General features: G+C 39.8%; 2 protein-coding genes across 6 annotated transcripts in view; one reads left to right on the top strand and one right to left on the bottom strand.

Moving 5' to 3' along the window:
* The window catches only part of ANKRD42 (ankyrin repeat domain 42), a 74686-nt gene extending 62266 nt beyond the window's left edge, over positions 1 to 12420 (top strand). Inside the window, exons 11-14 of the mRNA XM_047071972.1 lie at positions 3858 to 3984; positions 7033 to 7174; positions 10748 to 10827; positions 12384 to 12420. Of these exons, the coding sequence (XP_046927928.1) occupies positions 3858 to 3984; positions 7033 to 7174; positions 10748 to 10827; positions 12384 to 12420 (386 nt within the window). The remainder of the gene's footprint in view (positions 1 to 3857; positions 3985 to 7032; positions 7175 to 10747; positions 10828 to 12383) is intronic.
* Positions 12421 to 15149: 2729 nt separating this feature from the next.
* CCDC90B (coiled-coil domain containing 90B) overlaps positions 15150 to 26663 on the bottom strand; it is a 49418-nt gene continuing 37904 nt past the window's right edge. For 4 of the 5 annotated variants that reach the window (XM_047070809.1, XM_047070808.1, XM_047070810.1 and 1 more), the window contains one exon: positions 15150 to 15647. Coding sequence is in view for 4 of the 5 variants with exons in the window: in XM_047070808.1 (XP_046926764.1) it covers positions 15592 to 15647 (56 nt within the window). In the remaining variant the exon portion in view is untranslated. Of the gene's footprint in view, positions 15648 to 20370; positions 20585 to 26663 lie in introns of those variants that run through there. The other variant, XM_047070813.1, reaches the window with a different exon arrangement.

The following is a 26663-nucleotide window of genomic DNA, read 5'->3' as shown; positions in this document are numbered from 1 at the left end:
TATATCATTTATTTCTGTTTTGATTCTTATTTCTTCCTTCTCTTGGCTTAAGGCATCATTTGTTGTTCTTTTTCTAGCTCCTTTAGGTATAAGGTTAGGTTGTTCATTTGAGATTTTTCTTGCTTCTTGAGGTAGACTTGTATTGCTATACTCCTCCCTCTTAGAACTGCTTTTGCTACATCCCAAAGATTTTGGATCATTGTGTTTTATTTTCATTTGTTTCCATGCATTTTTTAATTTATTCTTTGATGTCCTCATTGACTCATTCATTGTTGAGTAGCATGCTGTTTAGACTTTGGCTGGCTGACTGGAACTTTGGCTGAATGGAGGTCCTGGAGCACTCTGTGCTGGGGCTCTCCTGGTGTCATGGCCAGAGCAGAGGTTGGTGTAGGTGGGGGCATTCTTAGGGCTGTGCATGCAGAGGGCACCCTGGCTGGACAGCTGAAGCTGAAGTGAATATGGCTCAGGGCTCTGTGCATTGAAGGCACCTTGGCAGGATAGCTAGAGCTGAAATGGGTACAAATCAGAGTGTCCCAAAGTGCTTAATTCAGAGGGTTCCCTGCTGATTGGCTAGAGCTGGGGTAGTTGCAGGCCGGGGGTTCCTTGTGCTATGCTGGGGATGCTCTGGCAAGTTATCTGGAGCCAATATGGTATGGACCTCAATGTTGCATGGCACTTTGAGCCTGTGTCACCTTGGCAAGATGGCTGGAACTATTGTGAGTGCAGACCAGAGGGTCCCAGTGTGCACCTCACTGAGGCCTGCCTTGGTGGAACTGATGGGGCTATTGTGGGCTAGGGGCCCCAGGATTACTGAGGGGATAGGCTGGCTATGGACATCAGACCCTGCATCTATCTGTGCTATCAGGGTAGAGTGGGAACATGAACTGTGCAGCTCGCCAGCCCTTCTGATTCAGAGAGAGTTCCAACAGCTCCCCTGTTGTTTGGCAGGGTTCTAATGGTGGTTCCTTTATGTTCTAGTTGCCCCTTTAAACTCTGTTTTTTTTTTTCTGTGCCTCTGGGCAGACGAATCTGCTCATAGTCCCTTCCTACTGTAGTTTACAACATCGGGAGTGGGAATTCCCTTCATTACCATGTCTCTGTTTCTCTTGCTGTTTTCTATGTGGTCTCTCCATCTTTTGTTGTGCAGAAGCTGCTCAGTCAGCCCTCATTTCTTATTCAGAAGCAACTGCTCTATAAATAGGTATAGATTTGATATGTCTGTTGGACTGAAATCTTGCAGAAGCTTTTAATTTTGATAAAGTTCAATTATCTACTTTTTATTTTGTTTGTACTGAAATTAATTTTTGGTGATTCTTTTGGGAAGTAGCATGAACTTAGAGCCTCAGAGAATGAGTAGTTGATTTGTAGACTTTCAATTTACTTCTGAAATTATTTGAGTAAGAGAGATTTGTAAGGGGATCATTGTCAGTGAATCACAACGTTTTGAAAAGATGTTTTAGGACAGACCAAGAATGTGACTAGAACCATTTCCTACTGTGGTGTGTTTGATACAAATGCAGTCTTAAACTCTTGCTGTACAGTGAAGCTCACTGGTACCTAGCTGGCGTGCTTGTAGCTAGTGAAGTTATGAAACTATGGGCTTTTTTCTCGTCCTTATTTAATTTTATTCCAGAACAAAACCTGAAGGACAAGACGACCTCTTCTTGGGACACTGCATTTTGCCAGAGCACCTGTAGGGGACTGATTGGATTTCTTGACATAGACAATTCCTGGGACTGAGCCTCAATTTAGAGCATTCTTTAGTAAATTATATTTAGGACTATGGCATCATAGAACCCTATACCCATTTGAAGTTTGGCTCTTGACTCAACATTGCTGTCACATGTCATCCAGCATCCACTGAGTCACCTTCAGTGACAAGACACTCATTGTTTTCCAGGGATCCCATTTTCATCTGACAGCATTCTTGTGAGGATTAAAATGTGTAAGGAACTTAATGTAATGTCTTGCACATCACAGGCACTCCAGAAATACATAATAGCTCTTACTGTTTTTGTTGACAAGTTTCTCCTTGTTGAGTTAAAAATCTCTCTTCCTGGAGCTAATCTCATTTAATCCTAGCTCTTAACTCTGATGACCCCATAGGACAGCTCTTTTAAAACATAGCCTTTGGATATTAAAGAATTCTTATATGAGCTAAATAGCCACAGTTCTTTTGATCTTCTTTAACCTCTCTTTTCTTAAATTCTACTGTTGCTGCTGGTTATCGTGGTTCCCAAACCTGTCTGCCCATCAACATTGTCTGAGGGGCTTAGTACCAGTACCTGAAGTTGTAAGTCTGGTATGAGGCACAAACACATACATTTTTAAAGAGACCCTGATTCTGATGTATGTAGCTTGGAACCTGCAGCTCTATAACCTATTGAGAGAGAAATCCGTGTGTTAAGTGTTAGGGAGAAGAGGCTGTGACTTGCTAACCTGGTCCCATAAAGCAGGGTTTTTCAACTTCTGCACTATTGATCTTTTGGTCCAGATGCTTATTTGTTGAGGGAGATTTTCCTGTGCATTTTAAGATTTTAGTTTCATCCCATGCCTCTAGCTGCCAACAGTCTGTTACTTTCCAAGTATGACGAGCAAAAATGGCCTTTGGAGGAGACAATCACCCAAGGTTAAGAACCACTGCCACAAGGATAGAAAACTCAGTTTGGGGGGCGTGTGAGTGGCTCAGTTGGTTACGTGTCCAACTTCGGCTCAGGTCATGGTCTTGCGGTTTGTGAGTTGGAGTCCTGCTTCGGGCTCTGTGCTGACAGCAGAGAGCTTGGAGCCTGCTTCAGATTCTGTGTCTCCCTCTCTCTCTGCCCCTCCCCTACTCACACTGTCCCTCTCTCTCTCTCTTAAAAATAAACATTAGAAAACAAAATTAAAAAAAATGTTTTGGTAGTTGGATAATAGCTAAAAGCAGCTTTCAAAACTTCCTTCCCTCAGTATTCTCTTGCTTAAATAGATATTACAAGTGACTAATGATAAAATTAGGGGGCTGGGGCTCCTGGGTGGCTCCGTCTGTTAAGTGCCTGACTCTTGATTTCAGCTCAGGTCATGATCTCATGGTTCATGGGATTGAAACCCACATGAGGCTCCTTGCTGACAGTGTGTACCCTGCTTAGGATTCTCTCTCTCCCTCTCTCTCTCTGCCCCTCCCCTGCTTGTGTGCTCTCGCTCTCTCAAAATAAAGAAATAAACTTAAAAAAAAATTGGGGGGCTGGGTTAGATCTGGTTTATTTTAAATCAAGCATATTTCTGGGGCGCCTGGGTGGCTCAGTCGGTTAGGCGGCCGACTTCAGCTCAGGTCATGATCTCGCGGTCCGTGAGGGCTGTGAGTTCCAGCCCCGCGTCGGGCTCTGTGCTGACAGCTCAGAGCCTGGAGCCTGTTTCAGATTCTGTGTCTCCCTCTCTCTGACCCTCCCCTGTTCATGCTCTGTCTCTCTCTGTCTCAAAAATAAATAAATGTTAAAAAAAAAATTAAAAAAAAATAAATCAAGCATATTTCAGTTTTTCTAATTTTCTTACATATAGTAGATTGTGCATGGTCTTCAAATACACCACTAATCCTAAGAAACCAGGGTGTTTTTTAAGCCTTCCTGTTTGTAGTATTAATAACCATAGCAATTTGATACATCCTCCCATAGCAAGAAAAGGATCAGGTATTTCACTGCTTGTTCACCCTAATCTTCTGTTACTGATATTTATCCTCTATGTGTATGCCATCTTCCCCTCACCCCCTTCCCCAGAGCGTTGAGGCACTGGCTCTCAAAGAAGCATGTTTCAGGACCAGCATCCTGTGAACACATGAGCTGTTATCTGTCTAAACAAGGTTCCTATTCAACTTTGTCTTGCAGTGAGAGCTTATAAGAAAATTGTTGAATTGAGACACATGCTGGAAATTGCTGAGAGCAACTATAAACACTTGGGAGGGATAACAGAAGAAGATCTAAAGCAGAAGAAAGAACAGCTTGAGTCAGAAAAGTAATGTCCTCCGAACTATTATGGTTTGCTTTTAGTTACCTTTCTAAATGCTGTGTAAGGGTTTGTTGACCACCTGTTTTTCCATCCTCACCAAAGGGTGTAAGGTTCCAGCCAGTTTTTCTCTTAAGCCCCCAGATGGAGAAGATGTTAAGATGATTTTTGGTTGTGGTAAAATACACATAACATGGAATGTATCATCTTTACCATTTCTAAGGGTACAATTCAGTGGTGTTAAGTACTTTCACAGTTTTGCACAACCGATCTCCTGAACTCTTTTCATCTTGTAAAACTGAAACTCTATTTTTTTGAGACCACACCTACTTTGAGCTTATCAACCAACAGTCTCTACCTGTTCCTGTCAAATTGGACTGATTGCTTGTAAATCTGAGACCCGGTCCTGGGCTCCCCGACTGTCCTGCCCAATCAGAGAATGTGGTCGTGTCCAGGGGCAGTGAGGGGTTCCATAGCTGCCCTCACCTGTCACTGCCTACACCCTGAATCGCCTTGCTGCACATTTGGTGTTGCTGGAAGAGAGGGTGCCTCGTGCTCACTTCCTCCCACCAGATGGGGAACAAGGGGAGACAGGACAAGGGATTCTGGCCTAATCAAAACATGGGTCTGTAAAGAGCAGCCCACATGGACTCTGCTTTCCCTTTCCTTTGCTTGAGTCCCTCACACTCTTAGGACCTGTTTCCTTTTCCTCCACCCTCTTCTCAATGTAGCCTCAGGTACTTGGGAATTTAAACTGAAGTCAAAGCCGTAAGCCAAAATGCCCTCTTAGTGGGATTTTAGACACTAGGAAGCTGTGGCAGACCAAAACAAAACAAAACAAAACAAAACAAAAAGAAGAATTGCTTTTTAATTAGAGGTCTTTTTGGTATCTCAGGTGTTCACTGCCTCTACATTGATTAAAGTGTTTTGAGGTGTAGAATATTTTTAGTATTGGCCTTTGCTTAAGAGCCTGGGTGAAAACCCTTGTGGTCTGGAAAAGTTCTTCACACTGGAGCATTTTTTCCCCTAGATAATGAGCTTTAAACTTTGGTTTTCTTTGCTTTCCTTCTAAGGTAGCTTAGTACTTCTATGGCTGTTTGTATAACTTCTGAGCACTACTGTATGCTGAGCACTAGATAAGCTTCTTAGATACATTATCTCATGCAGCCTTCACGGGGCCAGGAGCTATTGTCTTACTACGTGTATGGGAAACCAAGACTTAATATAGAGGTTAAGTGAGTCTCATGAAGTCACAAAGGCAGGAGAAAGGATGGGAAGTGGAGCCAGGATTTGAGCCTGAGTCTATTTGACTCCAAACCTGTTATCTGAGATGATTATGATTTTTAACAGTCCTTAATGGAACTTTTAATGCTAATATTCACATTTCATTGTGAAATGGTTATCCTGTTGATGTGATTTTGAACAGATTCTCCCCCAAAGATTGCTTTAGCCTTTGTGCCGAGTGTAGTTTCATGTCAGCTGAGACTTCAGTGTCTTCTGAGTGAGCTTTAATTCTTCTGTAGCATTTGTTCACCACTTTGTGTTGAGTACATCTTAAGACATTTATTCTTTAGGTACAAACCCGTGCTTTTAGGTCTAATTGGAAAGAAACACTGGATAAGCATTGGTTTGAGGGACGTCCTTTTGATTTTGTTATCACTTAGATCAGAGTCACAATACAGCAAAGCACCAGTGGTGTTACTCTGTCCTAGGAATGAATTTCCCTTCTTGTTTGCTGAATCAGTTGACATTCTTCTTCCCTATTCCCAGTTTCAACCCCGCTCACTTCCATGAGAGAGCTACTACTGATGCTCTTAGATCGCCCTCACAGGAACCTGACATCCCACCCAGCCTTCTTCGGAAATTCTGTTCCCCCCCCACTATCCAGCAACAAGGCAGAAAAATATCCCGGTTCAAGTGTCATCATCTCTTGTCTGGATTTATTTTAACATCTCCCTGATGCATTTCCAGCTTCCTGTCCCTGCCCCCTAATTCTCTGTCCCCAAACCCTGAAGTCTTTTTCAACACAGCATCCAGAGTAATCATGTTAAAATCTGGGTCCAGTAAATCTCACATACTGTTGACTGAAGGAAGTCAAGCACACAAAAGTATGTAATATGCAATTTCATTTATAAGCATAGGCAAAACTAATCTAACGTGATAGACATTCAGAATGTGGTTGCGTATGAGAAATGAAGATCACTTGGGAAGGACACGAGGAAACTTTCTGAGGCAATGAAAATAGTCTGTATCTTGGCAGTTGTGGTGATTACAAGGTTTACACATTAATCAAAACTCCTTGAATTGTTCAGTTAATATTTGTATTTTACTCAAATTGTAGATCATCAAAAAAATACGAAAGCAAAACAAAAGTCTAAGCTCATGCTGTTTCTCTGCCCAGACCCTCCAATGGCTTCCCCACTTCATTCAGGGTGAAAGCCTAGATTCTTGCTGTGACTTAGAAGGCCCTGCTTATTCTGGCTCTCTTTTGACTCTGTGACCTACTACTCTTGCTTTTATACTTTACTCCAGCCACGTTGGCTTCTGGTTTTCTTCCAGTTCGCCAGGCATACTTCTGCCTTAGGGCCTTTGCGCATGCTATTCCCTCTGGAATGCTCTTCCCCCAGATGTCTACGTCATTACCTCTCTCATTTCCTTTAGGATTTTTTTCAGAAGCCCCCTTCTCAGGAAGGCCTTCCCTGGCCACTGTGTCTGAAGTATTAATCCCCTCCTTGGCGACATTTTATATTACTCTTTCTTGCTTAAATTTTTTCTCCCTTGGCATTCATCACCTTCCCCCATACCATATTATTTACTTGTTTCTTTACTGTCTTCTTCCATAGCTAAGATAAGCCTGAGGAAGGCAGATTTGGCCTGTTTCGTTCCCCAGTGTCTAGATCAGTGCTGGCTCATACTAGACTCTCAGTACCTATTTGTTGAATAAATTATTTCTTTGTTTTATTTGCCTTAAATACAATGCATGTATGCTTTTCGCTATTGCCAAAAATAATTGGTAGCTCATATTGAAGACTGACTGAAAACAACTTTTTTTGATAGGACAATCAAGGAGCTGCAGGGCCAGCTGCAGTATGAACGGCTACGCAGAGAAAAATTAGAAGGTCAGCTGGATGAGTATCGCGCAGAGGTAGATCAACTCAGGAAGACACTGGAAAAGATTCAGGTCTCCAGCTTTGCTGTGGTTGGTGTCCTTCTTAACACATTTATCTCTCTCAAGAAGTAGTATATAAGAGTAGCTAAGAGTCTAAGCTAGGGTTTGAATCTTGGTCATAACCCTTTTTAGTTTGGACAAGTCATTTAACCTCTCTGTGCCTTATTTTTAAGCCATAGTTAATAATTTGTACTTGGTAAAGTGTTGTAAAGATTAAAGGAGTTATGTGTATAACAGTATAAAACTTTATATGTACACACACATACTTACATATACATATATACTGGCTAGTATAGCATCCTCAGAGGTGTGCAGTGTCATTGTTTGTGACACATGAGGAAAAAATGTATTTTTTAATATTTATTTAGAGGGCTTCAGCAGGGGAGGGGCAGACAGAGAGGGAGTCACAGAACCCGAAGCAGGCTCCATGTTGTGAGCTGTCAGCACAGAGCCCAATGCAGAGCTCAAACTCATGAACTGTGAGATCATGACCTGAGCTGAAGCCGGAGGCTTAACTGACTGAGCCACCCAGGTGCCCTGAGGAAAAATATTTTTTTATAAGCAGAGTAATAATAATTCTCAGACAGCTGGAATCTGTATACTTTAACATTCTAAATAGCCAAAATAATGATTCCATGTAATAAAGCTTCAGCTCCTCAAAAGAAATTGTTAGTATATGTGCTGCCGATGCGAGCAGTTGGATGCAAAAGCAGTTGGAAGAGTAGAAAGGAGCCAACGTGGGAGTGGTCATAGCATCCCTTTGTTCAGATTGCAGAGTAGTAAAAACTAACATCTGTAACGCTTCACCTTCACAAAGTTCTTTCATGTGTTAGCATATGTCATTTGATCTGCCCTCATTTAATGTGAGGAAACCGAGGCTCAGAGACTTTAAGTGACTTGTCTAAATTCACACAGCTAGTAATGGTGAGATCAGTAGTTAATCTCTACTTTTTGATCCCATAGTTTTAGCTCTGCTTATAATTCTCGGCTAGAATTATGAATTTGGAATTCAAAATGTAGCTCTAAAATCTAGAAAAATGCTTTAGAGTGACAAATAAAAAGGACAAATGTGTAGGAGGAAGCTGAAAAGAAATGGATATAAGAGTCAGATAGAAAGAACAAATACAGAAAAGCAGGTAGAGTATGGAAAATAGAGTGAAAGTGACAGCAGGTGACCCACAGTGGTGCTCATATCACGGCCCTCTGGTCTCAGAGCAGAGCAGGCAGAATGCAAACTGGGGAGACTCTGTGACCCTCACTCTCTCTTGTGAACGAAGACAGCTTGATGTAGCCTTTGTGGAAGCTCATGTGACACAGGGTAGCGATTCAGGTGCATTTCGTGTTTTCTTTCCGTAGGGAAATGTTTTCTTTGGTCATCGTGGGTGAGTTAATTCTCAACTCTGATTTATAAGAAGAACTTCCTGGCTCCTTTTTATTTTGTACAAACTTATCATTAGTCTCTTTAATAACCACTTTAAAAATATTAACACGTGCTTGTTATAAAATGTTAAAAGCAGGGCAGTCGTTCCTTCCCATACCAAGTCCAACTCTCCAGAGGAAGCTACTGGTAATGGTTTGGTGTGTCTCGTGTCAACAGCATTCTATTCATCTACAAACACCTGTGTGTATTTCTCTGCATGCATGCATTCACACACTTTCTCTCAGTTTTGGTATCTTACCAGCCCTTACTTTTCCAAGAGACAGAATTAATTATAACCCATTCTCTTCATTTTTGCAGTGCTTACCTTGCACCACTCCTAGCCACTATGGGAAGCTTTTGTGTAGAGAGGCCAGCCTGTGCGGTCACTGGGTATTGGCCGGGGACCTGAGGACACACACATTTCATAAACTACCCCCTACAGTCTGAATCCTGATGTGCCGCCTCAACCTGCGGCAGGAGATCCGCCGCCTCCGCCTCCTGGCAGCACCAGATCCTACATCTTTTGGAGATTACCCAAGCCTCACCATCTTTGAGTCATTCCAAATCGATTTGTCTACCTAGAAAATTTTTATTTTTTAGTAGCTATTTAAAATATTATTTTCTTACCCCAGAACATCTGTTCTCATGGTTGGGCTCGATTCCACATGCTACCGCACATCCCCCCTAAAGCTCTGCTTTCTACCAACCATGTGGTTTTCAGGAGAGCCGACTCAAGCTCACTGTACTCTGGGCTCACCGTCTTTTGCAGTCCTACTTTAGGTTAATCGATTTTTCATAAATGAGCAAATGTCACCAACCTTTTTTGGCAGCTGCAGTCCTGCCACTGCTTCTCTTCTGCAAAAGCTTCTGAGTCTTCAGTTCATCTTTGAAATGGGAATAACACCGGTCTCACAAAGTTGTATTGATGTTAAATGAAAGACTAAGTGGCAATACTGAGGTATTTTCTGTCTCGTAGTATTCATAGGAGTACATTCACGCTTTTTCATATCCTTTTCTTTTTCTTTCCTTTTCATTTTCCATGTTCAAGCTGCATAAACATTGTCGGTAGATAAATAAATGTGTGGAGCCCTATACTTGAGAGTAGGAAGAATTAGTTTATTTGGGAGTCTAAATACATAACGTATAAATAAAATGAACTTCCCGTTCAGTGCTCGTTTATACAGATTTAAGAAATTTTGACCAAATCTCCTGCCACCTTCTGGTCAGGACCTATGATTGCATTCAGCTGTGCCTTGAAGACTTTTCTCTGCAACAGTCTGTAATAGTATAATTTTTATCCAGGAAAAAATTCTCAGGGTAGTTTCTTAGGATCGTCTGACATCTGTAATGTACTTAAATAGTTTTTGATAATAGTAACAACAGCAGCAATTGGTTTTGATAATAGTGACCATACTTATAGTGCAAAGGTGTGGGCAGGAACACCTGGTGGAATCCTAACCCCAGCCACGAGCTCTCCCCATGGACATGTATGTGCCTTGTGTGGTTCTTGGAGCCCCTGCATTCAGCTGTGTCCTGACCAGCTGGGTGCAGAGCATTTTTGACTGGGAGAATTACTCATGGATGAGTAGCATCTGCTGAGTGTCACCTTATTTCTAGCTCTCTCTTGCTCCTTGTGGCATTAAGTGGATCTTCTGTGCTAGGTCCTGAGAATACCATGATGGATGAGAAATATTTGGAAACAGTGGTGGCAGGCAGAGTGGAGAGTGAGACAAGGGCAGTAGAAGGATGTTGTATGAACACAGAGGAAGGAATGGAGTGGATGTGGAATGAAGGAAGGGAAGGAACTAGATGTGGTTTCTACTACTACCAGGCTTGCAAAGAATCCAGGCGATGACATTCTAACACTGTGTGTGTCATTTAGCAGTATATTGAGAAGTGACAGGCTAAGAAAAAAAAGCAGAAATAGGGCTGTTCTCTTTTGGGGATGTATCAGGCAGAGCCAGCACTGGTTGGTTTCTCTAGGTGTCTCCTACCTAGTCCATGAATCAGCACAGTATGATGGACTGATACTTCAGATTTGAGAATTTATTTATACAAAAGCCTAAATTTTAACCCAGAGTTGAAAATAACGGTTTGGCTAAATTTCTTCTTTTGGAACAGATCATGTAGAAAGATGAAATTGTGTCTACTGCAGATCTCTCATTTGGCCTTTTTCTTTGTAGGAAGAGGACTCTACTGACTCAAGCAAAGATAAAAGGCGAGTGAAGAAAAAGGTGTCTTCTGGGGGAGTTTTTGTGAGAAGGTATTCATCAATGAAATAACTTTAAATAAACTTGTTTTTCATTTTTAAATTGATATAAAACCTATATAAGTTCTCTTCAGAGTTACTCTTATATATGCTATCCCAGTTATGAAGGCAGAAATATAGACTATCAAAGGGATTGCTAAAGTTGCATGCACTTAGCTATACTCCCTCTCCCGATATACTTTTATATATTTATGTAGGCAAGACTCCACATTTATGAGTAATTAATTTTGCAAGTAATCACACAAACTTTAAAATATAAGGTGGTACAGTCAGTAATCAAAAGAAATGTAGACATTAAAAATTATTATGAAGCCATAAGAGAATTTTCTTTTTCTAGAGACTATCATTTTTTAACTTTTCAAATGACTTTTAGAAAGCATGTGGATTTAGGAGAAAATGCAGCATCAGACAAGTAAATTTTAGAAAAGGACGTCTTTACAGTAACAACCAAGTATCTCAGGAAAGTTTTATGTAAAGTGAAAATCTGTTCTTGTAAAAGAAAAAAAAAATCATAGTATGTGTTTGCTAAGGATACCTATTTAAATAATCTGTTTTAGAATTCAACCATTGCCTTGTCTCACAAGCTTTATAAGAAAGCAACACAGAAATGAGGCAGACTGGACAGGATAAAAGACACATGGTTTTGTTATTCTTTCTTCCTCCTTTCCCCCCTGACATTGCTGACCAAAAAAGAACCCAGCATTTCATTTCAGTTCGGACTTCATTCCCTCCCTTCCTACCTCTACCTGCTCCCTCCTTGATGTAGCCGATTTGGTCGTGGGGCAGTTGTCTATATCTTGCCTCCTCCTGAAGAGCTGATTGTTGGCTTTGGGCTTCCCAGGGAGCAGCTTTCTCACCATTCACCAGATGCTCACCCTCTGGGTCCTGGCATGTGCTTTATTTACATGGATGCTGAAGGCCATTCTGACACAGTGTCATCAGGACCAGTCTGCCCTGACATGGGTGCATCGGAGTGCTAAGATCAGGCTGATCAAGGGTTTGTAAACAGGTGTTAAAAAATGCCTGAACTATCCTTTTGATAACCTTTATAGTCATTAGTGTTAGTTTCTCTGTGGTTTCCAATAGGCCTTCAATCTATAATAAAACATTTATTTGGTACTTACTATGTGTAAGTCCTTTCCACATATTATCTCTTAATTCTCACCACAGCAGTGGGAGACAGGTATATTTTATAGCTGGAAGATTGATTTGCTCAGAATCACACAGCAATGTGGAAGACCCTAACCTTAGTGGGGAAGGGTCAGCATCTGCATTCTTGACCACCACAGGAATTCCCAAATCCATTATTTCTCACCTTCTGGGACTACGTACAGCCTTACTTCTTCCTTCCCGCCCGGTGACCCTAAGTTAATGCTTTATACTCTAGTTTGTTATTCTTGCTCTGGTTTTCTCCAGGCCACATCTCGCGTCTCTCTCTGTAGCAGAGAGGTGGGGAAGAACTAGATGAGTGTGGTCATAGAAACGTGCACCCTTGAGGCAGAGGTTCCCTGGTTGCCCCCCAGTACCTGTTCTCCCTTTTTCCCCCACAGTGTTAGGACTTACCTGGCTTGTGGCTGCTCAGGATAAGGGCTAACTTCCCAATCTCCTTTGCAGCTAAGACACCAAGTTGTGGCCAATAGAGTATGAACGAAAATGGCATATAAAACCTCAGGGTCTTGCCCTTAAAGGGAAAGGGCTTGCCTACATCTTGCCCTTTTCTACTTCTGGAATGTGGATATGGTGGTGAGTCACAGGACCTTGTGAATGAGGGCAACACCAGGAAGGGTAGAGTAATAAGATGAAAAGGATCTTGTGCCCAGATACCACGGAGCTGGCATATTAGCCCTGGAATGCTTACACTTGGACTGCAGGTAAGTGAGAACTAAACCTCTTTGTTCTTTAAACAACTATTATTTTGGGTCTTAGTAGAGCAGCTAGTTCAAGATTGTAATACCCTCAAATTACATGTATTTAATCATAAATCGCATACATGTATTGTCATGTGTGCTGTTTCCAGCACAACCAGTTCTTGGATTTTCTGACACTATCCGGATGTTCAACGGTCCAGTTCTGACATTACCCAGAGTTGGCATCAGACTCCACAGGTTAAGAGCTCAGTCCCACAAGAATTCCCCCACTTCAGACATCCTTTTGCAAGTCCCAGGTTGTCATTGGTACTTCTGACTAATCAGCGGTACTTTTGGAGGTTTCAGGAACCCTCTCCTCAGGTTCAACAATTTGCTGGAAGGGACTTGGAGAAACACTTTACTGTTAGTTTATTAGAAAGGCTACGTCTCAGGAACCACCAAATGAAGGAGAGGCAGGTGGCAAGGTATGGAGTGAGCAGTTCATGAGGCTTCCATGCCTTCTCCCGTTGTGTCACCAGTGGCCTGATGTGTTCCTTGGGTTGGCCAGTAGTGACTGAACTCAGTCAACCTCCAGCTCCTCTCATGTCCTTCTCCCTTCCCCAAAGGTTGAGTTGAGTTGGGAGGTCAGGGAGGCTGAAAGTTTCACCCTCTAATCATGCCTTGGTCTATTTGGCAACCGGTCCCCATTCTGAAGTTATATAAGGGTTCCCAGCCACCAGTCATCTCAGCATACAAAACCCACTCTTATCATTCCAAAGATTTAAAGGATTTCAGGAGCTGTGTGCCAAGAAAACGGAAAGAAGCCTGTAATTACCTCTATCAAGAAATGGTAAGGGTTTTAGGAGATCTGTGCCAGGAACTGGGGACAAAGACCAAATATATTTTTATTATGCCAAATTATGTTAATGAAAAACAAAAATAGAAGTGAAAAAAAGATGTTAGAGATAGAAGTAGAAATATTGTTGTGTTTTTTAAAGTTTATTTACTTTTTGAGAGAGCAAGTGAGCATCTCAAGCAGGCTCTGCACTGTCAGCACAGAGCCCAGCACAGGGCTCGAACCCACACGTGAGATATGATGTAAGCTGAAATCAAGAGTTTCAACCTTTTATTTATTAGTCCATAAAATGACAATCAGTTTAGTGTTGGTGACCATAGCTTTTTCCGTTGCCTCATTTTTTCTTTATATTAAAAAAAAAATACTGCTAACTTTTATATATCTAAATTCTTAAAGACTGACAAAAGGGGAATTATAAACTTTGATTTGCTTTTTAAATACACTGAAGGGTTTTTACTGACTCTCAACTGATCCTTATAAAACTCTGCCTGATCTACTTTGTCACCGAATGGAAGTTTACTGAATTTAAGGGAATCATAAAAAAAACAAACAAAACCCTTCATTTTATGTAATAAGTTTAAGATGAATTCCTAAAAAGCAGGGATAAATTGGCTTTTGTGAATCAAAAAAAGTGTATGTAATACTCAGAGTTCAAGACATTGGCAACTCTTTAGATTTCATACTGTCATATAATTGCACTAGGGTACACATGATTTTAAAGGTTATTGTTTTAATCCACTACCAAAAAACCCCAAATCTCCAGTTAGATGGTAAGTTGCCTTTAAAATCCAAACAATTTTTTATGACATTTTATTTATTTATTTATTTAATTTTTAAATTAAAAAAAAAATTTTTTTTTTTAATGTTTATTTATTTTTGAGACAGAGAAAGACAGAGCATGAATGGGGGAGGGTCAGAGAGGGAGACACAGAATCTGAAACAGGCTCTGGACTCTGAGCTGTCAGCACAGAGCCTGACGTGGGGCTCGAATTCACGGACTGCGAGATCATGACCTGAGCCAAAGTTGGATGCTTAACCAACTGAGCCACCCAGGTGCCCCATAATTTTTTTTTTTTAAATATGAAATTTATTGTCAAATTGGTTTCCATACAACACCCAGTGCTCATCCCAACAGGTGCCCTCCTCAATACCCATCACCCACCCCCCCTCCCTCCCACCCCCATCAACCCTCAGTTCTCAGTTTTTTTATTTATTTTTTATTAAAAATTTTTTTAATGTTTTATTTTATTTTTGAGACAGAGAGAGACAGAGCATGAGCAGGGGAGGGTTAGAGAGAGAGGGAGACACAGAATCCAAAGCAGGCTCCAGGCTCTGAGCTGTCAGCACAGAGCCCGACGCGGGGCTCGAACTCACAGACAGTGAGATCGTGACCTGAGTCGAAGTCGGAAGCTCAACCGACTGAGCCACCCAGGTGCCCCTGTTCTCAGTTTTTAAGAGTCTCTTATGTTTTGGCTCCCTCCCTCTCTAACCTCTTTTTTTTTTTTTTTCTTCCCCTCCCCCATGGTCTTCTGTTAAGTTTCTCAGGATCCACCTAAGAGTGAAAACATATCTTTCTCTGTATGACTTATTTCACTTAGCATAACACTCTCCAGTTCCATCCAGGACAACATTTTATTTTACATGAAAAGGTAATGGTGCAGTAGTTACCAGGAAAGTTGAGTAAAGTAACAAGTATGTAGGCTTAGGAATAGTTTTTAAATTTGCAACAGACATCAAAGAAATCCTATATGATATACAGTTGTTCAAGCAAACACAAGAAAGCTCAGGCTCAGCTTCTATGAACTATTAAAAGGATAAAGACAAAAGGCCTTTTATCTCAATCAGACTTTGAACAGCTTTTCAACATGATAAAATAAAGACACATATAAAATACATCTTCCCATTCTAAAACATTTCTTTTTAGTCCATATGTGCTTTGAATAATCTTGTTTTACTAAGTACCTGCTGCAAATTCCACTCCAAGTAATCTCTCCTGGTGTAGTGTTCTAAGAAGTCAATAGCAGTGGCCAGCAGAAGAATATAGTAGTTTCTCTGCTATTTCCAGATTCTGTAAAATCCCAATGCTATTGCCAGGCATGTAAACACTGAGGCTGTGAAAAGAAACCAGGTTATGGGTCATGCATTTGTGATTATTTTACAGAGACAAACACAACAATGTCATCTTCAATTTAAATGAAGAGCAAAAGACAAAGGAAATCCAATCTTTTTTCTACCTTACGTTTTTTATTCCCAGAAAATTAAGCTAAGGATAAAGGCTATCCTTTAGGGCAGGATTAATACCAATTTTTAAAAGCTTCCTGTATTTAAAACCTCAGTAAGGATGATAGTTTACAAATTATGTCAGTTAGATTCTGTGAACAGTGTTTAAAGTCATTATAATTAGCATTAACAATGCTACTTTAATACTTTATTAAATACTTTATTTAATGACTACTTTAAATAATTATGAAATTGAATTTTAGATCTTATAAGTGGAAAAACTTTCTTATATATGAAAAAATGATGTAAAGCTAATAAAATAGACATCTGTATTATCCATGAAAAAATTTTAATTGCTTTTTCAGTACATTTAAAAACAATTTCATGATTAACAAATTTATAAATGAAATTTTAATGAAAAGCCTATAAAAAAATCTCAGTGAGGTAGATGAAAAGGCAGAAAAGGCATCAGGCTTTTCAAGTAGTTAACATACTACCTATTCTTTGTTACATCATTCTAGGTAGAAAACCTTGTTCTCCTTTAAGAAGTTAAATCTGGGTGAGGCTTTTAGTGACTCCTTAGTTTTTCTAGTGTGTTTTAACAGCCTTAACTTTTAAAATAGAGACTCTGAGATGAGTGGCAAACTTTTTTGACTAAAGATGCAAGAAACAGCCTTTCATGATAAAGCTACTGTAATTTTAATATATAATGTATATCCATGTGATCCTAAGATTAATTGAAACTTGGTTAACAACACACAGGGAGGCTGGATATTTGAAGAGGAAGAATAACACTTAAGTTTCTTGTCTTATTGCCACTGGTCAATTCAATTATACATTCACCTACTGGATCCTGAAACTATTTGCCATGTTCCAGGCAGTGTGCTGAACAATTATAAACATTATCTTATATAGCCACGATTAAAACAAGATTGGTGGTGTCCCACCGTATAGATAAGCCAATAAGCTCCAAGTTATATTGCTGGCAAGTGGTGGACAAGGAGTCAACATTATGTGTACCTATGTCCAAAGCTGTTTAACGTTTATTTATATTTTGAGAGAGTGAGCATGAGAGAGATAGCACGAGTGCAGGAAGGGGAGAGAGGAGACAGAATCCCAAGCAGGCTCTGCATTGTCAGCGCAGAGCCTGATGTGTACAATATACAACATAATGGTTCTGTATTTAAGTTTCTCATTTCTCTTGTCAGCTGTTACTTCCCATTACTGTTACCCTGCCACCCAAATAGCTTTCACATTTGTTATTTTCTATGGCCTGTAAAGAACACAGCCCTATACAGGATGCTCAGGTGACCTTGTACCTGGTACCTCTTAAATACTCTGTAAATGTTAGCTCCTGTTATTACTTGTCTGCCTAGAACAGAATCTACCACATTAACTATATAGATCAAATGGAAACTGCCACTGTCTTAACAGTTCTTATCTCCTTGGCAACAGTGATCTGGGTCAAAGGTTGGTGTTTGACCCAAGATGGGCCATAGAGACTCCTCCTGGGGATTTTCTGAATTGGACATAAGGAAAGGGGTAAATTTTCTTGGTTGGTGAAACTGGTACGATAGGAGTCTGGAAGCTATTAGTAGCCATGTTTCCAACCCAGGAAGAAAGATGGATAAGAGAATGAGGCAGATATTCAGGGACAAGATAATGAGTAAACTGTGATTCTAATTATCCTGGAGTTCAAGCTATACCTCTGCCCTTCCAGAATTCAATATGTAAACTAATGAATTTCTTTCAATGCCTATGTATGATGTATGATCATTGAAACTAAGAGTCTTGATTGATACATGATGGGAAACCAAATTATCCAAACTGATTACAATTTATAAGGGTTTCTTCTCTAAGGGAAATCTAAGATCTTTAATGCTCGGGCTTTATTAGTATTTTTTTCCTTTTTTTTTCCTTCTGCTCAAGACTGAATTCAGTATGTGAATCTCAGGTAAGTGGAGTATTACTGTTTTATGTGCAACATCTCAGGTATTCTATGCCCAACTGATCTACTCATGACATTACCTCCCCACCTGCTGAGTATGAGATTCTAATTTCCTAAAAGGCTTAACAATAACCTCAGCAATAACATATATTTGAAGGAAAAGGAGGAAAGAAAATGCCTTCAAAGAGGATGATTCCAAATCCTCAGTGAAAAGAAGGAAACGAAGGTAACTTAGATGTATTTTTGTAAACAATGACTAATTTCTTTTTTCTTTTTAATTTTTAAATATTTATCTTTGAGAGAGACAGAGAGCGAGAGAGCACGTGAGCAGGAAAGGGGGGCAGAGAGAGAGGGAGACACAGAATCCGAAACAGGCTCCAAGCTCTGAGCTGTCAGCAGAGTCCCACGCAGGCCCAGAACTCACAAACCATGAGATCAAGACCCGAGCTGAAGTTGGATTACCAACAGACTGACCCACCCAGGTGCCCGAATGACTGGCTAATTTCTAAACAATAACTTGTTAATTTCTTTTGTCACTGCCAATAAATCTATACAAGTCTGTCTTATATACAGCCATCACTGAAAGAAAGCTTTCTGGAGATGACCACCATCTTCAAACTGAAGGTAAAAGGGACTTTATTTTTAACTAAGATACTGATCTTTGGATAAATATTCTAGAGGAAGCTGAGTGGAATCTGAAGCTCCTCCTAACCTGGGTTGCTCGGAGATCTGTTTTGAAGGTGGAATTGCATGCTGCAAACTGGGCTATTTTGTAATTTCCCCTGAACATCACCAATGAACTAAAGATGTCTGGTTCCAGAGACTTTGCTAGAAAAGTGGTTTTCAAAACCTGTTTTAGTCTTAGAAGTATTTTTCAAATGAATCTTCAACAGAAGCTCAGTATTTTAAAAAGACAAAACATTGTAAAAGATTCAAGTTGAAGAGAGGAAGGGGGTATGTATCAACTGAGGGCAGGGGAGCGGGGCAGGCTCCACTTCTACTCCTGCCAGGTCAACATAATTAGTGGCTGCCCAGAAAACCACTGATGGTATAAATCAGCAATTTGATTTTGGGAAATAATATAAATGATTTTAAATGTGCATTATCTCTTTGACCCCCAATTTTAGATGTTCATAAACAATTTATTATATAGAAATACTAGCATAAAGACACAAAGATGTGTGTCTGTGAATGTAATGTTTACACATACATGGCTGTTGGATGCACTATTTCTCATAATGAAAAACTGGAAGAATGTTAATAGAGGTTTGGAAAAATAAATTATGGCTTTTTCATATAATGGAATACTCTGCTTTTGAGTAAAAAGATACATATGTTTTGCCACGCAAAGATACTTAAAACATTTGGTTAAATTTGAAAAAGTTGTAGTCTGTACAATACAATCTATTGTTTTTAATAATCTGTAATGTTTATATACATAAGAAAAAGCCTAGAAAGAGATCTACTAATAGTAAATATATGTGGGGAGGGAGTGGAAGGCTTTCACTTCAACTATATTGCTTTTGGTTATAGGACACAATTTATGAAAACACATTACTTTTTATAAAAAGAAAGTACTATGAATGTAGGGCATTTTTCTCATTCCTTCGGGCCCTGTAACTGGGTCAGGTCACATGGTACCTGAGCTCAGTATGTGACAGTCTAATTTTTGGGTAGTATCTGTGCTCAGCTGGATTTAAGGTAAAAAGGTAATTTCCCCCCCTATACTTGTTATCATTTTTGCCTGTATCTATTTTAGTGATCGTTCTCTGGAGGTCCACTCAAATCCTTATGGAAGAATGTAGGAATAAAAATAAAATTTTCATTTCTTTCCACTGTGGAGCAACCAATTTATCTTTTTTGCATCATTCTGTACTTGTTTTTATACATTTCTTAGACATCTATATGCTTTTTCCTATTAGTAGGTTGCAGAGTTGCCCGTTAAACTTATATACTAACTGCTTGTTAAACTTCCACTGCAAGTGATAAAGGAAACCTGTTATACTTCCTTTTTTTCTTGTGTACTCCATAGTTACCCTGGGAGATAGTAGCTAACAGATCTCAAAATCAAATGTCAGCAATTACTTTCTCTGACAAACACAGTATTAAAAAGGAAAAACCACACACCCCGAATGTCACTTAGGCTGGGTCCCCAAACTGAAGCTTATTACCTAATCTAATTGCAGTTTAAACCTGCCCCAGAAGTGTAGTCTTAACCAGTCAGTGGGAATTTTGCGGTCATCCGCAAGGGTCCCCTCCATCCCCTAAAAGAAGATGAAGTAATTTGCATGATAAAACTACCTGCACTCCCACTAAGGGAAAGGGACTTTGCCCAGAACAGTGTGGGGCTCAAACTCAGGGCAAGAGTCAGCATGCTTTCCCAACTGAGCTAGCCAGGTGCCCCCAAACCTTCCATTCTGTACAACTTCTGAGAGTGCGCCTCTACTTGCTAGATGAGATGCTGCCCAATTCATGAACTGTTTAATAAAGCCAATTAGATCTTCAAGTTTACTTAGTTTTGTTTTTTAACACATCCGGTGGCAGCGAACATCTGTTGGCATTTGGGGACAATGAGAAATACAGGTGTGGCACCCAGAAAACCTTAGAGTGTGCTGTCCTTGCCATTTCTGAAGACCACTGGTAAGTCCCTCTCAGTTTCAGCTCCACTTTTTGTGTTCAAGTTGCGGATCTAATTGATTCTCCAGTCCTGGGTTCAGGAGTCAGTTTAGACCTACAGCAGAGGCTCTAATGGAGTGCCCTGGTCCAATCTATAATTCCACATTGGAATCCTTCCCCCAGTTCCAGTCCACAGTCTCCTTGAATCTGCTGGAGTCCACTTTAGGAGTTGCTGGTGGTGTGCATGGCCTTCTTTTGGACAGTCTGCAGGGACATTATTTTGGTTACTACTGGTGTGCTGAGGTGCATGTATGTCTGTCTTGTGTACATAAAGGCTACTGCTAGGATCTCGGAGGCCAAAAAGCTGCAAAAATTGGTGGGCACAGATTGACATTTAAGAGCTATTAGGGTACTTGCCCACCTGACCCAAAGACTCTTGTGTTTGAAAGATGGTCATGGAAGAGGTAGACTGATACTAGGTCAACTGCCAACGTCAAGAAAACTGTGTAATGAGGCACACTGTAACACATGTATAACCCCCAAAACAGCAGCAAGTCCCTCTTAGGTATTAGTTTGGCTCTGAGAAACCCAAAGGCCTAGCTAAAGAAATGAGATTCTTTATGTTCAGAGAGTTGAGTGTGCCACCTTCTGGCACAGCTGCTTATTTTGTGTCTAAAAACTTAGTCCTAAAAGATGCAGATAACTAGTAAAATGAATAAATTTTACTGAGAACAATGTGGAATTACAATGGCCATTATGGGGGAACACTCCAATTAGACAACCTCATTCATTTAAGAAGAATACTTGAAAGCAAGGGCTCTCAAATTAAACAGAACAAATGGTCCAATTAGCAAGCAGAATCCTCTAAAAGGTTTTAAAATTCTATAATAGTTTCATTAAAAAAGCTAATGAAAAAGAGAAAAGGTATCTAAAACAAGACTAATAAGATGTGCTGTAACTAACTCCTACTTCTCCCCTCTATCCTTTGAGTACTCATCCCAGTGATCCTCTGTCTACATTGCATTTCCACTCTAAAGAGACTGTGGCAACAATTACCTTTTAAAATAAGACCACCTGAGGTTATAGAGGATCTTTCACCCTTTGGTCAAAGGCCAAATTAAGGGCTGTAGTTAGAGAATTTCTTAAACTCAGGGAGGATCCTTAAGAGTTTCTCTGAACACCTTACCTCCTGAGCTCACTTGAGAGAGGGTAATAAAATTTCACACTGTCACTTCCTTTCCAAATCTAGATCCACTGATTATTGATCTTTTGTGGGAAGAGCTGTTTCCTTCTTGCTTGTTATTTTTACATCCTAAATATGGCTTGGTTTTCTGCCTGCCTAGGACTTGAAGGTTGTTGGTTCTTCTTTTTGCTCTCTTTGGGAGTGACTCTAGACCTTGTGAAGGTAGTACCTTTTACACCCTCTTTGAGGATGCCTGTTGGGTCCCTGAAGTTCTTTAATACTGCCAGAAATATTTACTATTTGTCCCAGATGAAACCTGACAGACTGACTCAATAACCAGGAGTTTAAACTGAAAGCTGACATTGATAGCTTGACAGAGTACTTTTAGGCCTTCTCCCCTTAGTTATATGTACCAGAGGGAAAGAAGACATTCTCATAGGTGGATGGGTTTGTCAGTCCTTTGGCATCACTGAGGTGGCAACCCAATTCTTGGAGGAATTAAAAATAGCTGTCCTATTTTATATATCTAGTCTTTACAGGATCAGGACCGTGATTCCAAAACCAATTCAAAGACCTCCAATCTTTTTTTACCACCCCCAAAACCTCCCCTATTTATCTCAAAAGTTTTTAAATGTAAAAATTCTGGCCTTAAGGAAACAAAAATTTCTTCTATGAGAAGCTTGTACTTTATTTCCCTGTGCCTTTAAAATGTTCTACCAGGTCTTCTCCAGGAACTCTTACCTAGTCCATCTCATTAAAATGCAAATTTCAGGGAGGTAATTCTTACCAAGTAAAAACAAAAGGGAAGAATCTTGTGGAACTTGACTTGCTAAGGACAAATATAAATCTTAAGTGTCTTCTCCACTCATACTAGAAACAGCTCTAGCCATCTAGACATCTGCCAGATGTCTATTATTCCATCTACCAGAAAAACAAATTCAGACCCAAGTTTTATAACTAGCAAATTTAGTACCTATTTCATGGCAGTAATTTTAAAACAAGCTATAAGATCTCTATAAGCATTGGTATGTTTACATAAGTCTATATATGTGCATTGTAATTATGTGATTACTTCCTACCTCTGGACAGTATTGCTAAAATTAATTTGTAATAGAGCTCTATTTAGTTGGTTTGAAGGCAAGCACTTACAAAACTGAGGACTCTGAAACTCTCAGATAAAAACGAATCCAAGTATTTTCCAAGTTCATATAATCTGGAAAAATATTTGATAGGAAAGCTAGTTTAAGGTTGATGGTTTATTTTTTTTTTTTTTAATTTTTTTTTTTCAACGTTTATTTATTTTTGGGACAGAGAGAGACAGAGCATGAATGGGGGAGGGGCAGAGAGAGAGGGAGACACAGAATCGGAAACAGGCTCCAGGCTCTGAGCCATCAGCCCAGAGCCTGACGCGGGGCTCGAACTCACGGACCGCGAGATCGTGACCTGGCTGAAGTCGGACGCTTAACCGACTGCGCCACCCAGGCGCCCCTAAGGTTGATGGTTTAATTAAGACAAACATGTTTTGGGACGCCTGGGTGGCTTACTGGGTTAAGAGTCTGACTTTGGCTCAGATCACGATCTCACAGTTCATGGGTTTAAGCCCAGCGTCGGGCTCTGTGCTGAAGCAGCTTGGAGCCTGCTTCAGATTCTGTGTCTCCCTCTCTCTCTCTGCCCCTCCATAATCTGTGCACGTGCGCACGCTCTCTCTCTCTCAGAAAATAAGCATTAAAAAAAAAAAAAGACAAACATGTCTTTAGAGTTATCAACATTATATATAAAACTTTCGAATTTACTAGCCAAGTAAGTAAGTACATGTTCTTTTATAAGATCTGTGAATAAAAAATAATAGCTTCAGATAATGGCTGACTTTGCCTAATGTTTCAATGAGGTTTTAGTAAGTAATTTAAATATGATTTTATTTTTTAAGCACTTTTAAATTAAAAAAAAATTTGTGTGTGTGAGAGAGAGACAGACAGACAACATGAGCAGAGGAGGGCAGAGAGAGAGGGAGACACAAAACCCAAAGCAGGCTCCAGGCTCTGAGCTGTCAGCCCAGAGCCCGAAACAGGCCTCAAACTCACAAACTGCAAGATTATGACCTGAGCCAAATTCAGACGCTTGACTGAGTCACTCAGGCAGACACCCCAGTAATTTAAATATAATTTTAAAGAACGAGTAAATAGAAAGTTTTAAGGAAACTTTTAAAAAAGTTTCTCCAAATCTTTTTGGTAACTTGAAACCTTAAAGTTTTGCTAAATGACTTAAATCCATTAAATATCTAGATTACTTCCAAATAAAACAAAATACTAAAACATTAATTTACTAAACATAGGTTTAATCTACTTTTGGTTTTCTACTACAGGGAAACTAAAAGACATCTGGATGTATTAAAGCTACATTAGAAAATTTTAAATCATTTAAAATGATTCTAGAAAATTTGAAATGTATTCATGAATTTGCAAATTAAAAGCATGCTGGTAAACAGATGTTCACAAATGCTTAGTTTTCACTAGAAATTAAGGTTTCTAAGGGTTAAGAATTATTTTTAAATTTTTTTATTAACAATTTTTTTTAAAGAGTATTTTTTTATTTAGAGAGAGAGCATGGTAGAGGGAAAATCTTAAGCAGGCTCCATGCCCAGTGGGGAGCCCAATGCAGGGCTTGATCTCATAACCCTGAGATCCTGACCTGAGCCAAAATCAACAGTTGGACGCTTAAATGACTGAGCCACCCAGGCGGCCAAAAGTTAAGAATTCTAATTAATATATGTAGTTGAAGCTACTAAAAATAATAAGGGAGGGGCGCCTGGGTGGCTCAGTCAGTTGAGTGTCTGACTTCAGCTCAGGTCATGATCTCACAGTTTGTGAGTTCAAGCCCCATGTCAGGCTCTGTGCTGACAGCTCAGAGCCTGGAGCGTGCTTCAGATTCTGTGTCTCCCTCTCTCTCTCTTGCTCCTCCCCTGCTCACATGCTGTCCCTCTCTCAAAAATAAATAAAGATTAAAAAAAATTAAAAAAAATAATAAGGGAAACTTCTCCATATGCCAGGAAAACAGGATGTGTTTTCAGCAAAAAAAAAAAAAAAAAAAAAAAAAAGGTATGAAAAACAGAGACGTATTTTGTATTTTTTGTTGAGGTAAAAGAGAGTAATTTTGTCCTAAAGTGAGCCTGGTTGTTTAAAGAGAAAAAACAGGACAAAATCAGAATGCAGGAAAAAAGAAAATGTTGGATAGAAGGTTTGTGAAAAAGCAATCTTTAAAAAGGAGTTTTATGTGTGGTCAAGGTGGTTAAGATAAAAATTATTTAAAATGTTTTAATATCAAAAATAAGCTGGTACAAAATTAGAAAGTAGTATTCCCTCTGTAAAAAAGGATGAAGTTTTCTTACACTTTTGGTCTGCTTTTGATAAGACTGTAAAAGTTTCTTTACCTTTTATATTTAAATTTCATAATGATCCGTGATCCTTCAGGCAAGTGCTTTAAAAACTTTTTTTGACAGCGCATACACCAAAGGATTTGCTAAACCAATTAGGCTTACTTGATATGCATATTACATGGAAAGCACTGGCAAACAAGTAATACAAAGTCTTGCTTATATTTGTAAGATGTGGCACATGTGGATGAAGTCCATTTGGTTGCTGCAAAAATGGTCCCTTATTGCCAGACTTTTGCCATCCTAATGTCCTTGTAACATGGCAACAATGTACTCAAATCTGAGAAAGTAAGAGGGGATAAGCAATGGCTGTAAATTACAGTTGGGGCAAAAGAAACTGAAGACAGCAGCTTGGTTCTTTCTGGCTCCCTGACAAACCCCATTTCCCATTTTTTGCACACCTTCACCTACTGTACATTTAAGAGGACTCAAATTATGAAAAGGCATTGGTGTGAGGCTTGTGTAAAATTACAAAAACGGTCTACCAAGACCTGACCTGTCTGGTCCATAATCATGGAAAAACTGTTTGTATTTGGAGGCTTCAGATCTCCTTCTGGACGCTTTTTATACCTGCAGGTGGACTTTATTCAACTCTCACTTCGTATGGGTTATCAGTGTTCTTGTTATTGTATGTGTGTTTTCCAGATGTGCTGAAGCCTTTTCCTGCTGTAAGGCACACTGAAAAAGACAAACTGCTAGAAAATGTGAAATACTCTCTTGGGGTATACCTTCCATGGTCTCTAATAATCAAAGCACTACGTAAATCACACTTCACTGGGCAAATCATATTAGCCTTAATGAAAACCTCACCAACTTCTTGGAATTCTATTAGAATTGAATCCAATTCTATCGTAATTCTACACAACCTTCCGCTGAGTCTCTGTTGTCTCACACTGGCATGACCAGCTACAGTAAGTCTCTAATGTCTTATGCTCAAGCCTGTCATCAACAGGTTAGAGAAGCCTTCCTGGATCCTAATTCAAAGGAAACCTTCAGTCACAATCTGTAGCCTGGTGCCTGGGTATTTTAAAAATATCACCAGAGGAAGACAACCCTTGAGCCCTATTGGAAGAGACCTTCCTTCCCAAGTGCTCCTGGCACTATTGCAAATCTAGAAGATGCTAACGACCTCAAAATCAAATTGACAAGAGAAGTAGCTGACATCATAGAATGCTTCTGCCCAAGATGACAGATCAAGACTTCATACTCTAAGTCAACATAAAACCTTCTTCCTCTTTTCCTTTCCTTTATTCTACATTGGCCTGTAAAGATAACACCCTCATCTGTAGCTCCCAGGCCACTGCTAAAGTGGGGTAACCTCTGGAATTTAAACAACCTTTTATTTCAGGGTAGGAGAAAATCTAACAACTGTGCCTTCAACTTTTCACAAGCAAAGTAAGACATTTCATTGTTTTAGCTCCCCTAAATTTAAATTGTTGAGTTAAAAAGGACCTACACTGGATGCTTTTGTGATTTGGGATTCACTCCTTTTGGCAGATCCCTGTATTTCCCTGGTTAGGGATAAAGGTAAATGAGACGGCGATCAAGAACTTCTCCTTAATTCTTAAATTATAAAATTTGCTGCTAAAGAAATAGCAGCCCAGCAAAGATCTTAGATTCTGCAGCCAAAGTTGTCCTTGATAATGGAATACCTCTTACGTTTCAGTTGAGCAAAGAGGTGTCTATGCTGTGGGGGCTATCTGCTATGCCTAGAGTAATACTTACGGGGA

The sequence above is a fragment of the Lynx rufus genome, unplaced genomic scaffold (genome assembly GCF_022079265.1).
Source record: "Lynx rufus isolate CCGP_SWC_20201006 ecotype Redwood Valley unplaced genomic scaffold, mLynRuf1.p SCAF_9, whole genome shotgun sequence".
NCBI classification, from domain to species: domain Eukaryota; kingdom Metazoa; phylum Chordata; class Mammalia; order Carnivora; family Felidae; genus Lynx; species Lynx rufus.
This window is presented reverse-complemented; position numbering and strand designations above follow the sequence as displayed.